At 37.8% G+C, this 16253-nt stretch overlaps 1 protein-coding gene across 5 annotated transcripts in view; it reads right to left on the bottom strand.

Annotated features, from left to right (window-relative positions):
• Bruce (BIR repeat containing ubiquitin-conjugating enzyme) overlaps positions 1 to 16253 on the bottom strand; it is a 241074-nt gene that overhangs the window by 162107 nt on the left and 62714 nt on the right. For all 5 annotated transcript variants that reach the window (XM_068364131.1, XM_068364132.1, XM_068364135.1 and 2 more), the window contains exons 12-16: positions 12994 to 13125; positions 12275 to 12410; positions 10319 to 10475; positions 9978 to 10204; positions 3763 to 3947 (exon numbers count right to left, since the gene is read on the bottom strand). In XM_068364131.1, the coding sequence (XP_068220232.1) occupies positions 3763 to 3947; positions 9978 to 10204; positions 10319 to 10475; positions 12275 to 12410; positions 12994 to 13125 (837 nt within the window). The remainder of the gene's footprint in view (positions 1 to 3762; positions 3948 to 9977; positions 10205 to 10318; positions 10476 to 12274; positions 12411 to 12993; positions 13126 to 16253) is intronic.

Below are 16253 nucleotides of genomic sequence, written 5' to 3'. Positions count from 1 at the left end.
TCCAACTACGGTTATAGCTTAGCTTGAATTGATAATAAAAATAATAACAATAATAATACATATGTATCCATCTCTCTCATAAAGAGGATGGGGGAAAATACTTCTATAGCACTGTATTGTATATCTAAATGTGCAGAAAAGTTGCTCGGCATGGAAGCTCACCAGCATCAACATCTGATCCAGCAAAGAACAGCATGATCACCGCACCCAAAGGAAGGTGAAAGAAAAGAGGAGTAAAGTCCAGAAATTCTTACCTCTCCTCTTAAACTTATGTCGCGACCACTATTTTATATGAGATGCTTCTTGTCCCGTGGTTCACTACACAACCTGCTAAGCAGCAACACTAGTCTGAGAGAAACGTATCTACTGACTTGTGGGTATGCTCCCGCAAAAAGTAGGTCCTGAAGGTTGTTTAACGTTTCTATCGTACTGCCTTCAAAACTTACGCCACTGACAGGTTCTTTCTGAAGGTTAGCGTTTACCCAATCCCACAGACTTCGTGAGTACAAACTCAAGAGCCCATGGTAGATACGCTTTCTTAATGGTTTCTCAAAGCACCAGAACGATGGGGTGTTCTCTGAAATCTTGAACTTGCCTGTACTACAGAAATGATTTTGGTTCTGTCTAAAGGGCCAAGTCGGATTCAGATAGTGCCTTGGCGCACTCACAGGATAGAGATAAATCATTCAAATCACTGGTTGCTTCCTTTAAGGAAAGGGATGGACTAGGACTCAAATTTGGGATTGTGAACAGCAGGATTCTGTGTCTACAATTTACTATGGAACAAAAGTGATCGCGGCCTTCCATCCCTCAGTATGACTGATGACATACATACCATGCCATGTCGTTTTCCTACCTGCTTCACCAAGGCTAAGACAAGGGGAAAGACTGTCCTTGTGCCAGATCCTTATCTGACGTATGCCTCAAAGGACCTGGGAAGTCGAGTGACATTCCTTACAGGTGGCTTTTGTTCCCAAGGAGGACAATACTGCTTGAAGCGTCTCGTGTACATAGTTCTTACGAGGAGGAAAGGTCTAAACCTGCCAGTCAAAAGATGTGGTTTAATGGCGAGAGACAGCCTTTCACTGGTGAGACAGAGGATCTTCTCTTAACTAAGGTAGACAAGGAAATCCGCTATTAGTACAGAGTGGCTTCAAAGGAGAAGTACCGCTTCTACGACACTAACTAAAGAATAGGGCCTACAGTTTAGTAGACGTCTCCCAAGAATCTACACAGGTATCCATACATCTCCAGCGATGCTGCATTATTTCCACCAGAGAAGGGACAAGAATGTCACCGAGTTGAAGTAACACTCTTGGTACCTCAACTACAAGCATCGGCATGTCTGGGTACCATTTGATGGGGGGCTATTTGGGAGGCACCAAAGTTAATCCAAGGTTCAGGGTTATTAGTACTCTACTGATTACAATGTGATTCGGACAGAATGGCAGAAAAGCGTACACATCTACAGTCCCACGGATGTTGAAAGACATCCTCTAGGGGTGCTGACTGGTCTGGCACTGGTGAGCAGAAGACCCACAGCTACTTGTCAGTGATTACATTCCTCTTACCAGGATTAAATTTTGCAAGCTCTACTGTAAGCTCCGATCACGGCAGTTCTAGAGCAGGCCTCGATTCTTGAGAAGCACCGGAATGACAATCAATGTAAGTCATCTCTCCCTTGAACTCTCAGATGTGAGAAAACTTTGGCAAATGTCGGTGTGTTTGATGGTGCTGGACCAAGGTAGGCACTGAAGGGTTAATGGTATCTCGAGACTACTCATCCCTAAGGAGTGGGGAGATCTCAACATATTCTGATATAAGATCTCATTGCTTCACATGCCCCCTCTCAGAACATGAGATAGGTATAGGTTGGTAGGTCGACAAAACAAGGACAACAGTAGGTAGACCTGACTGCGCTGCAGCACAGATGGTACCCTTCACCACTGCGTTTATCTCCGTGGGTCTCTACCACTGAAGGACAAATAGAAGAGTGTGGGGAGGACTAGCAGAAAGAAGTCTCCCTAATCAGCTGGTTGATGGAAGAGAAGACGTCTCTATGATGTTCTGATAAAACTTCGGTACGAACAGTGGGATGATCTCCAACGCAACCCATCACTAGAACAAGATGGAAGATTATTTTCTTGCAGGAATGGTATACTTTGGAGTCGGGCATCTTTTAGCTGGAAAGTGCGGATGCAACATATTTCATGCTGAAGACCTCGAACAATTGGAAAACGGAGGGGGATTGCCACCTCGAAGCTCATATCTCGTAATCACTAGATGAATGTCAAAGAGTCCAGTCAGAAGGGGTCAGGCACCTGGTTCTCCTGGAACTCTGGATCCTATAGCAGGCTGTCTCACTACGTGGTCTCGTAGCTGGGCACACGAGTAGGTTGTGCACTATAGCGTGAAGACCTATATCCAGGAGAGCTTGAACGTGAAGACTTTTATAAAGGTAAGCACACGTGTGAAGACCTTTATAAAGGTAAGCACACGTGTGAAGACCTTTATAAAGATGAGCACACATGTGAAGACCTTAGTGAAAACCTTGTCGAAGATGGACTATTGCAAGAAGTCCTTGTGCGTTGAAACTTTAGTGTTTGGAGTCCTGCCACATAAGGACTTGTCTTTGGTAGACCATACACGTGACGGCAAACGAACTCTCCCTGCTTGATCTTGAAGGCTCCTGATGAGGTTGACTGGCAGCGAGTCCCCCTCGCACTTGCACGTGGTACTGTTCTTCTCCTATGTCGTTGCTTTGGATCATTATTCCTCCTATAGCGTGGTTCCCCACATAGCGAGGTTGGGTGGTACTTGTGTTTGGCTGGGTGTCTACACAGAGATACTGAAACCCTCCTTGATCTGACGTTCCTTCTCACTTGGGGGTAACTCCCTCACGCGCCCTTGCTAAGTGGCTAGGCCCATGCTAACCTGGAGTCTAGAATGTCTCTTTGGAGTGCGCTTCTTCCTAATGGGAGAAGAGAGGCAGCATTCCCACTGTTCCTCTGGCCAGTCCTTATATTTTGGGCAGGGTAAGGATTGGAAACATTATTAGCCGCTTCATGGGGAACAAGATGAACGGGGTCAAACTCATGTTGACACATTAAAGTGCTTCTGTCATGACCAGGGCACTCCTTCATCGAGTGGTTGCTACAATAAAGTAGGAACTCAGAGATACAACAAAACACATGTAAACACATGCAAACAGAAAAAAGAAAAATCACAGGAAAAACACATCTTAATAAAATTGGAAATTCTTATTCAATATACCATCTGTAATTACCGTGTTATTTACTTTGGCTCTACCCAGGACTTTGAATAATCTTCATAATTCTTTAACAATACATATTTCCTGCACCAATGATGGGTGTTTACCAAGTATTAATCCTATTGCTGTGCAAATCTCTTCAGCTTTTCATCAAAATTACACACCCTTTTTCTGATGTCTTCTTTAATTCTTTGTGTAAACATATGCTTTGCCAAACATCTCGCACATCTCTCAACACATACTAGCTTTACCAATGTGTCATACTAATACTTTAGTTAGTAACTAAAGTTGAGTTTCTAGTTTAAGCATATTACGTATTGAACACTATTCAAATTCCTGTAATTAGAGTAGAGGGCTTATTCTTCTTAATACTAATGAGTGCTTTCTAGGTTAGAAAAGAAAATATGCTTACTTATTAAGTCATAACACAGTTCTCCTGTACTGTATACAGTACTGTAAAGGATTATGGAAAAAACAAATTTAGAACACACCTGTCATGAGCAATGGAAGTCTTTGCACAGCATCGAACTGTTATGGATAGCTCTTGAACTACATCACAACCTCTAACCAATTCCACACGCTTGTTGGAGGAAGCCGCTAATCTGTCAAGGAACGTTGACGACTGCGGAGGCATGTACTGTGTCACCAAATCGAGATCACTGTTCTTCTGTAGATCCTGAAATCATGTCAAATTGTTAAAATAATTTTATTATAATCACCCAAAAAAATGGTAATCTCATAAAGTGAACATTTGTGTTTATGGCATTAAAGAATAAAATAACTGGTTATCTAATGTATATAGCAATGTACTACTATCGAAAATATTCTATGCAATGCACTGAAACTTATAACTGTTACACGAGTTCCCACCTCTCTCTCTTCTGTCATGATCTCTTTTTCTGGAACCCTAACAGATCTAGGAATTCTCCTATCCCCTACAGTCATGATTTATTAGGCTTCCTACCCATATGTGTCAAGCTACTTTCACATCTAGTTTGCTTTCCTGATCAACTATTCCACATCCCATCTCATTTCATGTCCAAACCATAAAATTTCTGTTCCCAGTCTTTTCACTTTAAAATTCAGTGATCACGCCTTTTCAAAATTAACGTTTTCTTTGCCAGTGCTAATGTTTCTGGTGAATAGAATAGCAAAGCCTTAGGTAAATGAGCCATTTTTATTTATTGGTAATCTACCTATTTCTCACCATCTCATCCATGCTGCAGCCACAGTTTTTTTTTTTTTTTTAACTGATTTCTCAATTCCAGTATATTCATAGCTTATTCAAACACTATCATTCCGTTTTTATACTGAAGTGAATACTATTTTCCTTAGTACACCATTAGAATATCTCCTCGCTTATCCACTCCTACCTTTTCTTTTCTCAAGTTTTCATATATCGTATATTCTTGTGTAAAGGACGACCCCATGTAAAGGGCAAACCCCAAAATTTACTTTGGAAAAAGTGTTTTTATAATATACTGGATGTTAATGAGCAAACGGCAATTTCAAGGCCAGCCTAATGTTACTACACTGTTATTATATATCTTTCACCAGATATAATCTTTATTGTAGTAACTGTTATACATTTATGTAGTTACATTATAAAATAAGCTGTATTTCTGTTTAAGAAAGTATAATAATAAAACAATACTTGAGTTTAAACACAATGTTTACATATTCACTCAGTGTTACATATCGTCAACCACCATCTACCGGCAGCTCTTGGCAAATATGTAAACAATCCTAGGTGTCTGAAACAAATGTTTTTGGTGACGAAAGTATTGTAATACTGTAATGATATTATCAATTCTTATTTTTATTTCACTTAAACACCCAACTACAGTTAATGATTATACTGAACATATATGTTATTAAGTCAATCCTTCAAAACTACTATGCAAGTAGAAAAATTAATTACAAATATGGAAAATTCCAGGTTTTGGACAACTAGGCTAGCCTACCAACAACACAACAGAGCTGGAGTATTATAAATGAATTAAGATAAAATTACCGATAAATATTATTCTTTTACTTAAATATAAAACTATATACACAAAATAAAGTGCGTCCTGTATATCATATGATTTTCAGTCAATCCTTCCGAACTACTATAAGTATTATTATTATTACTTGCTAAGCTACGGCCCTAGTTGGAAAAGCAAGATGCTATAAGCACAAAGGCTCCAACAGGGAAAATAACCATTTGAGGAAAGGAAACAAGGAAAAATAAAATATCTTAAGAGCAGTAACAACATTAAAATAATATCTTTCATATAAACTATAATAACTTTAAACATAGCAAAAGGAAGAGAAATAAGATGTGTCCCCGAGTGTACCTTCAAGCAAGAGAACTATAACCCAAGACAGTGGAAAACTATGGCACTGCCCAAGACTAGAGAACAATGGTTTGATTTTGAAGTGTCCTTCTCCAAGAAGAGCTGCTTACCATAGCTAGTCTCTCTTCTATCCTTACTAAGAGAAAAGTGGCCACTGAAAAATTACAGTGCAGTAGTTAACCCCTAGGGCAAAGAAGAATTGTTTGTTTATCTCAGTGTTATTCAATTTACAAGGGCAGAGGAGAGTACGTAATGAATAGGCCTGACTATTCGGTGTGTGTGTGTGTGTGTGTGTGTGTGTGTGTGTGTGTGTGTGTGTGTGTGTGTGTGTGTGTGTGTGTAGGCAAAAGGAAAATGAACCATAACCACAGAGAAGAGAAGAATCCAATGTAGTACTGTCTGGACATGAAGCAGAACCAGAGGTAAAGTAAAAGAATACTGTATACTGTAATGAAAATGCAGTTAGGGGCCAAAGCAAAGCCTACAACATACTGTGTGAGGTACACAGATAGTGCTATCCCACTATGGGATTCTGCACTATTGCTGTTTCCATTCCTTCATACAATTCATAATTGATGCCCTAACCACCTTCCTACCAACCAGCTTTCTCTTCTTCACATGCATATCTAATATCTTCCCAATCAATCCCTAGCCATGGCTCAAATCATTTATGATTGATGTGGGGTTATATGATTCTAGGCTCAGGCCAGAAATTCCATCCAGTAACAAGGAACAGGGGCAAAGTTGCACTGTGGACAGTAACATAGATAATAGGAAGTGTGAAGGGACCAACAGACCATCTACCACGACACTTCCCCCCAATTATGGGGAGACTTCTCTTCTCTTAGCTCCTCCCAGCCTGACAAGGGATTCAGCCAAGTTTGGTTGGTACTGTTAGGGTGCCCCAGACCACCCTCCCCTGTTATCCACCACAAATGAATCTTCATATGCTGCCCCTACTGCTGCCAAGTCAGTGGTCACCAAGGTGACAGGAGGAAGCAGCAGGGCCTACTGGAACTGCGTCACAATCACTCGCCATTCATTCCTATTCCTAGCACATTCTTTTGCCTTTCTCACATATATCTTCCTATCACCAAGAGCTTTCTTCATTCCATTCATCCACCCATCCTTGGCCATCTTCTAGTTCTCCCATTAACTCTTGCATTCATCACCTCCTTCAACAGACAGCCATTTTGCATTCTCTATACATGGACGAACCACCTCAATACATTCATATACACTAGCGGCTAATTCCTTTCTTACGCCTGTTCTCTACCTAACTACTTTGTTCCTAGCCCTATCGAATCGAGATACACCACCCATACTCCTCAGACAATTCATCTCTAACGCATTCAATTTCTGTCTATCACTTTCATTCCTCACAACTCTGATCCATATATCACAGTTGGAATAGTGACTTTCTCATACAAAAATCTCTCTATATTCATTCCTAGCCTTCTATTCTTTACCACTCCATTCACTGCCCTTAAAAGTTTAAAGGTAGCTAATGAATGGCAGAGGTAAGGGACAGTGACATTGCCCTAGCAATCAGGACAATGCCCTAGAGACTGACCATATATTATATGATCAGCGCCCAAGCCTCCACTCCACCCAAGCTAGGACCAGGGAGGGCCAGGCAGTGGCTGCTGATGACTCAGCAGATAGACCTATAGGCTCCCCCAAACCTTAGCTCACAAGGATGGTAAGGTTGCAGACACTAATGGCACTAACGAGGCTGAGCGGGACTTGAACCCCAGACTGGCAAACACCAGGCAGAGACGTTACCAATCAGGACAGCCTTTACTCACTCTCTGAAGTACATCTGCTTCCATTCTACCATTTGTAGCAACAACAGAACCCAAGTTCTTGAATTAATCTGCTTCAAGTAACTCTCCATTCAACATGACATTCAACCTAGCACTATTCTATCTTTATGTGCATCTCATAACCTTACTCTTACCTACATTAACTCTCAACTCCCTTCTCTCACACACCCTCCCAAACTCTGTCACTAATTGTCCCAGCTTCTCTAGAGTCTGCACTTAATACCATATCATCAGCAAACAAAAACTAATTCACCTCCCACTCATAATCACTTTAATCTATGAGCTTCGATCCTTGGCCAAACCCCAGAGCATTCACCTCTCTCAGAAATGTCTCAGTCCAACTACCACTGGAAACCACTCTCACTTCATTTCCTATCCTAATACATGCCTTACTGCAAATGTATATACTCTTCACTGCTTGCAACAACCTTCCACCCACCAATTCCATATAACCTCATCACATTCCAAATCGCTTCCCTATCAACTGTATTATAAGCTTTCTCCAAAATCATAACTGCAACATACATCTCCTTACCTTTTGCTAAATATTTCGTGCATATCTGCTTACTTGTAAAAATCATATCCATGTATCCCCTACATCTTCTAAAAACCCCTTGTATTTATAAGATTGCATCCTCTGTTTAATCCTTAATCCTACTAACACTTTACCATACATTTTTCCTATCACATACTCCAAACAAGTACCCCTTGAATTAGAACACGCATGTACATCTCTCTTACCTTTGTATAGCAGAATAATACACACACCCAGTCCACTGGTACCATTGACAACATAAAAAATATATCAAACGAACTCACCAACCATTCTAGTACAGTCACAACCCCTTCCTTTAACATCTCAGCCATCACACCATCCATACCAGAAGCTTTTCCTCCTCTCGTTTCATTTAGTACTCTCTTCGCTTCCTCTCTTGTAATCTCTCTCATTCTCATCCCCAACCACTGGCACCTCAACACCTGCAACATCAATTATGTCTGCCTTCCTATTATCCTCAACATTCAGCTACCTTTCAAAATAGTCCGCCCACCTTTTCCTTGCCTCCTCTCCTTTCAAAAACCTTCCATTTTCATCTTTCAGTCTCTTCACTTCTCAATCCAACCCTCCTTACCCTCTTCACTTATTTTCAAAACTTCTTATCCTTTTCATATAGACGATCCAATCCCTGGCCGCCCTCTTTGCTTCAGCTACGTTGCGTTTTACTTCTCTACATTACTACTCTGCAGCCATTCTTCAAATACCCTCTTTTTCTCTTCCACTTTCATCTTCACTCCTTCATTCCACCATTCACTACCCCCCTTATGCTGCCTTTAACAATCCCCTTGCCACACATCACTTGTAATCCTAACAAAAATTTTTTTTACTAATTTCCACTCCTCATCTAGATTACCAGTTTCCTTCACTTTCACCCTGGCATATGCAACTCCAAACCTTTCTTGATATTCATTTTTTACCTGTTTTTTTTTTCACTATTATATTCCCCCACTCTTTTGCTACAACTAACTTTCCTTCAACCAAAAAGTGTCATCAAACATACCGTTAGCCATACCCCTAAACACGTGTATATCTTTCAATCTTCCAAACATCCTTCTTGTTATCAACACACAATACATTTATGCCCTTTCTACCACTCTTCCATTTGTGAGTAGAAGTGTGAAAGGATAAAAAGTAAGAGCAGCTTTTAACTTCACCCTTCTAGAGATATATTGAGGGGCCTATTCCCTTTTGAACATCCTGTTCAAACACATCATCTCATTTTTTCTATAAAACTTCCCTAACTTTACTCTGCATACAACTTCTGCTGGCCTTTGTATACATTCTTCTAGAGCTTTCTATATACTTTCTTAGAATGCTATATATGCTGACACACTTTGAGGTCATTTTATATATTTTTGAGCTTATATTAATTTCAACTAATCCCTTTTTATCTTTATTATTCATAGATTATTTCAAAGCAATCCTTGATGAGTTTAAGAAAGCCTCACTTAGTATGAATATAATCCTATTAATTTGTTGTTTTCCACATTTTCTATCCTAATATAGTCAATCTGTATTTCAACTTCTCTGCTCTTGTGCTTGGCAATTCTACTAATTGGCCTTAGCTAAATTCAAATACTGATCCTACTGGTTTTTCTCTCCTAGGCTATATCTACCCATAATATCCTCTACCCATTCCTATAAAGCCACTAAAGTTATGAGGAAGATATTAAATACAATAAAATGGTTACAAAATGTGAATTTAATCATTCAAAAAATTACTGTGCTCTTGGAGCAAGGTCAAAGGTCTTGTTAAAGTTTTGGGTTAAAAAAAAAAAAGCTTTGCCTTTGAAAAAATATGAACATATAAATTTCTGAGAATTATCAAGTGTATCAAATTAATCAATAATGGTCTTTTTTACTTACTATTCAAGTGCTCAGCCTTAAGAAATAAGATTAACTATAAAAAATTCTTTAGTATAAGGCAAAGATAATGGATTTCTCCCTTCCTATAGACCTAAATCATGCAACCAAATTTCACGAACCTGTTGTGACTGCTGCTGCTGCTGTGACACTTTTGGAGGCAGAGCCTTAATGTGTACAAGGTAAGTTCTGCTGCGGCATGCAAGCAGACTGGGAGAAGTGAGGGTCACATTGGCCCCTTGTCCAGATAAGTCAAAGCAACGATTCACATTGACTGGACCACATAATATTTCAGCATTGTGACTCAACAAAAATTCTTTGGTCACTACTGGATTCTCAGGCAAGTCTTCTGGAAAGCACAGAAAATCCACTGTGATCAAACTTAATAATCAAAGATTCATGGTATTTCATATTAATACAAAATCACTTCAAATATCACTTTACACAAGCAATTTGAACATACCTAAGATGTCTTCAGTGATATTTGATGGTGAGGATGACAACGATGAAACATGATTGTGTGAAGTGGAAGAGCAACAAGCCGAACTTGGGGTCGAGTCATTACCTGACGGAGCATTTTGGCGTCGTGGGGTAGTTAAATTCTGTCTTAATAAAGTAACCTGGGAAAAGAAAATATATTAAAATTTAGACAAATATTCACATAATTCCTCTTTCAACTAAAGTAAAGTGTAACAAAGCATAATCCATTATTCCTACTCTAGGTAATGTCATATAGAAATTTTATGATACTTGTGTTTAGGGTATATCTTACCAGCAAGTGTTAACCAAAACAAAAAATTAGACAAATATATGTTATGAGTTGGAATGTTGTCCATATCCATTGCTATGAAAGTGTTCCTAAAAATGATGATAATGAATATACAAAGCACCAATTTTGGCATAAAATATGAGAGCATACTATATCATTTATTTAATCAGTAACATGAAATCATAACCTTGAGATTAACAAACATACAAAAAAAATTAATTCTATGGGCATTCAAAATAATTTGGTTATTGAATCAAAGATATAAGGGGTATTAAGAGAGATTGTGGCATCAGCAGCAGCAGAAATGTGGCAAAGGATAAGTGATATAAAAATAAGGAAAAAGAAACAGTGGTGGTATCAAGAGGCTAAAACAGCTATGAAAGAATAGAACATAGGCCGTTGAAGATAGTAAGAAAAATAGACGGATAATGAGGGAAACAGAGAAAATGGTAGCGACCGCAAAAGGAGAAGCCTGGAGAGTGTGGCATGAGATGATGGAAACACAGGAGGGAGAAAAAATAATCTAAAGACTAGCAGTAGCGAGAAGGAAAAACAAGCAGAATGTAGGAGGTTGGAATTATTAAGGAGAAAAGGGAAATATCTTAATTGTGGAAAAGAAAAGAGGTCAAGAGGATGAAACTATTTTTCACAATTATTAAAGTGAGAATGAGTGTGAAGAACAAAATTTTCCTCCAGTAGAAGGACCAATAGCAAACATCAGTGTGTGTGAAGTCGAGAATATTATAAAGAAAGGAAAAGTAAATAAAGCTGCACAAAAATCTGAGGTAACAATAGAAATGATTAAGGCAATGGGAAAGTTAAGCATAGAGTGGGTGCACACAAAACTGGAAAAGATCTGGAATGTAGAAGAAATGCCAAGGGACTGCATAAGAGTTGGGTGATTAAACTGTATAAACAAAATAGAGACGTATTAAAATGTGAGAACTAAAGACGCATATAACTTTCGGAACCTGTATTCAAGATACTAAAAAGAATAGTAGAAAGAAGGTTGAGTGTGTTCATGTGCATGAGCACCTGTTTGGGTTTATAAAATGAATTAGCATACTGGAGGGTATCTTTATAGTGAGAAAAGTCCAAAAGAATTATCTATAAGGAAACAAGAAAGTTGGAAAAGTTAACTAAAGTGGCCAATCTTGCTGTACAGTGAGACTAATAGGAATGTAAGAAGACAATGGTTATTGAATAAAACAATGGGCCTGTGTGAATACATGAGAATTTAGTATATACTTATAAACATTGAAAGAAATCAATTATTATAATTAACTTTGTAGGGGGAGATAAGAGAATCCATTTACCATTTTTGTCTACAAATGAAATTTTTTCTATAACATCATTTGATATTATCAAAAAGTTGAAGTTTTCAAAAGAATACCATTTGTCCAGTTAGGCACATATGGCCTACTTGCAATAATAGTGCTTCAAGACAGTTTCTAACAAATGACCAGAGGTGAATATAAGATTTAACTACAGCTAATTTGTAAATACAAATGTAGTTTTCCCAATCACTCATCCTAATTCAAATCAAATAGCATGTCAAAGATTTTCTTAAATAAATTTATCAACTTGTCATGACTGCTGAACTTTGCCACAGATTCCCAAACAAAACTGAAGCTTGCTAGACAGACACACCTGAAGTGTTGGTAGAGGGTTTGGTGGTCCAGGTATAAAACTCAGTTTGAGGTCAATATGACCAACTTGAATACCACCGGTGCCAGCTGCACCTGCTGGTAACAGCAGTTCAAACAAATGCTCATCCCAAGTAGAGCTAGAATAAAAGCACATGAATTTAAAAATGTGGATTTACAGCATTATATAAAGATTTGCTAAAGGCAGTGAAAGTCACTTCCTTAAGTACAGTAAGGGTAACACTAGTAGATCAAGTGAAATATAAAGAGTTAATTAATGCAAAGTTCATTAAATTACTAACTTTGTACTAAAGTTGATCTCAAATGCAATTATGATACGAATATTTAAGCCAATATAATTTTCTCAAATAAAGAACATTAAAACTTTAATGATTCAATTATAAACTATTTCACACTCACTATGAGAATTAAAAAGAAGTGTTCTCAAAGTAGAGGGATAAAACTAATATGAAGTGATTTTCAATTTACATTTTTAGCAGATATTACACAACCTTCAAAATTCCTTTTTATCTAACTGGAGAGCCATTTTAAATGCTGCCTTTAACCTTTATCAAATTTTGTTTGGGGTTAAGTCACACTATGAAGTAAAAGTTGGATTGCAAGATCCAAGAAATAAAGACAAAGCTCTTGGCCACTATCTCCTTTAATCTGGACATTTCCTATTTACATATTTGTAACTGGGGATTCCCTAAACTAACTTACCTGTCTGATTCAAGTCTCCAAGTGCGTGTTGTGTCTATGTCTTCAGCATGCTGCTGAAGATGTTGTGGATTACGTCGCTGTTTCTGGGCCTGAATGATCTCTGACCAACAAGGTGGAACAGTTGCTACAAACCTGAAATCAATTTGAATAATATTTAACAGAATAACACAAAGAATCTCCCTGCATTCACTCTTACAAGCATGACAAATTTTAAAGTAATTTGTATTTTTCATGAAAATACAAACCTAAAGCTATTAATAGGGATTATATTTTGGCAAAGCTGGAAGACTAGCCCTAAGACTTTTAGTGGTGTAACTACCCTACCGCTAGTTTGGGTTGGGGAAGGGGTCATTCTTTAACATTCATTCCAGACTTAACCATGGTTAAACTCTGACCTCCACCATCTGCTACTTGTGCATCAAGGAGCCTGAAGTGTATAAACCATTTATTGTGTAGCCACCACAAGGCCAATGGAGAACGACTACATGTTCACGTGGGTAACGTTCTAATAATTATAAGGGGTTTGTGTGAAAAAAAACTTAATTTCCTCTATAGCTAGGAAAAATACAAATTATACTGTAGTTGTTTATTTAGTTGATTTCTTTGTATTGCTTAATTTTATTATTTTTTTTTTTCTAATTCATTGTCAGCTCTTAGTCCATTTGTCTCATGATCCCCTTTTTCTTATTCTTCAGTGACAACACCCTACACTCAGCAGGGATCATAAGCTAGAAATGTATCATAAGGAAGAGCTGTCACCTAAATACCGAGAATCTTCTCTTTGTTATTTAAATGGATTTAATGTGTGGCTGTTGGATGAAAATAAAGGTAAATCCGTTGAAAAGAACAAACAGGTACTGTCCTGAATAAGTGTGTGGATATTAAAGACAAAGTAATAGACATACAGTAGGGTCCCGAATTAAGCGTGTTCGAATTACACGATCCCCCTTTTCCGCGATCGCCATTTTTCAAAAATAAATTTTCTGTATCTGCGAGGCTGTTCAAAGTTCGCGAGTCCAGCACTACAAAATGTATCAAATCTATTGTCTTTTTAAGTACTGTATATTGGTAGCCCTAAATACGGTGATTTATAATAAATGTTACAAAACAATATCAACATTACATTTCATTAACATAATTTCATAATGAATAGCCTATTTAAGGATAAAATTCCACATCAACAATGAAATCAACTGTTAACTGTGCGAGTCCAGCTGACAAAATGTAAACAGAAATGTGGTTACGTTCTCGGCAATCTTTATCTTTCTCCAACCTTACGATAATTGTAATGGTAGTGTTAATGATGGTATATTAAAGCATTATTTTTGTTTAGTACAGTATATTTAAAAGCCTTATTTTTCCCTCTGGGCGTTCAAGGTTTTTACGAGTAGACTGGGTTCGTTTATCGGCAGTGAATAGCCTAAACTTCGGTAACGAGACGTCAATATTTTGTCATATTTTAAACAGTATACATTTGATTTGCAAACATTGGTTTTGTAGAGTAGACGGTAAAATAAAATCTAGAGAGAGAGAGAGAGAGAGAGAGAGAGAGAGAGAGAGAGAGATTTGATGGCAGAAATCCCACCCCCCCCTCTCTCTCTCTCTCTCTCTCTCTCTCTCTCTCTCTAGATTTTATTTTACCGTCTACTCTACAAAACCAATGTTTGCAAATCAAATGTATATTGTTTAAAATATGACAAAATATTGACGACTCGTTACCGAAGTTTAGGCTATTCAGTGCCGATAAACGATAACAAACCCTTTAATGCAAACTAACTGTATCCTTTGATATTCCTCTATATTTATCACGAATTCCTTCTATACCTCCTCAGACACTCTTATTTCAAATATCTAAATTATTCTTATCACAACTAACACCATCTAGTCATTTTCATTCCATTATATCTATTATTCCTCTGGATCTTATTCCCTTTCCTTATTCTGTTTATTCGATGGGATTCGTTTTTCCCTTTACCGTCTTTCAGAATCTATTTTTAGCCACTGGCAACCAAATCCCCCCCTTCCCCCGTCTCCTACCGTCTCCCCTGCGAGTCCACCCAGCCTATCTCATCACTCCCCCCACCTTCATCCTCCCCTGTTCTAGGTCTGTAACCTTCTGCGTCATAATCTCTCTCTCTCTCTCTCTCTCTCTCTCTCTCTCTCTCTCTCTCGTTATACAATACTTACAAATAGATGAAGAAACCAAAATCGGTTTTCTTGAAGTGTCAATTAAATACAAAACGAAAAAAATTATACCGTGTATACATCCATTTCAATCATAGCTTAAAATACGGTAACCGATTTCGTCCGCAAACCACTATTTTTTAGGAAACACTATTCAATTCCAGAAAATTTTTACTCTTTAAATGTCAATTGCGCTATAATAAAACATGTACTTATGTTGTTAAATTTCGGGTGTGTTTTAAAAATCGAGTATTGCTAACTTATTTTTGTTTTACTTTTGGCTGTGATCACATCAGCTGATGTCTAGCTTCCGCGCGAATACAATAACAAAGAATTGTTTACACCATTTCTTAACTTATTCAAACCATCTATACAGTTAATATTACATAAACACCAATGTGTTATAACCTATCATATTTATTGTTTAGTACTTTAAAACACTCTCTCTCTCTCTCTCTCTCTCTCTCTCTCTCTCTCTCTCTCTCTCTCTCTCTCTCTCTCTCTCTCTCTCTCTCTCTCTCTCTCTCTCTCTCTCTCTCACATCGAACGTTATAGCGGTAACCTAATTGTTCGGTGACTTTAAAAATAGGCCTAGTACTTTCTTCTTTTACCTTTTTTGCATATGGATCCATAATTGAGGTGGGTTCAAGTTGACTTATAACTGAAGTTAGGAAAAGTATTTTGGATATGGAAAGGACAATTGTCTTTCGTAACAGTTTAGAATTATCGTAAGTTATCACTCTGTCATTAGCGGCAGTTTGCTATTGTGGATTAAACGCATAAGGAAAAAAAAAATTCCAGCTTTGCTACGAATTTAGGAATTTATATGGATACGGTAAGTAAAATATTTGTAATAACAATGTTTACTAAATGTTTGTAATATCATTAGTTATGACATAGATCATGTGTGTTTAATGCATTCGTTTGTTTATTATGATCGAAAATGGAGCGTAAACAAATGGAAGGTTTCCGTTTCAGGCGGCATCATAAAGAAAAACATTTCATAAATGGCATTCATTTCATTTATTTGAAAGTTCTAATAAAAAATAATTAGAACATTGGTAATAACAAATTCA

Source organism: Palaemon carinicauda, chromosome 41, assembly GCF_036898095.1.
Source record: "Palaemon carinicauda isolate YSFRI2023 chromosome 41, ASM3689809v2, whole genome shotgun sequence".
Taxonomy (NCBI): Eukaryota; Metazoa; Arthropoda; class Malacostraca; order Decapoda; family Palaemonidae; genus Palaemon; species Palaemon carinicauda.
The sequence above is the reverse complement of the archived record's forward strand: the minus strand, read 5'-3'. Positions and strand labels throughout refer to the sequence as shown.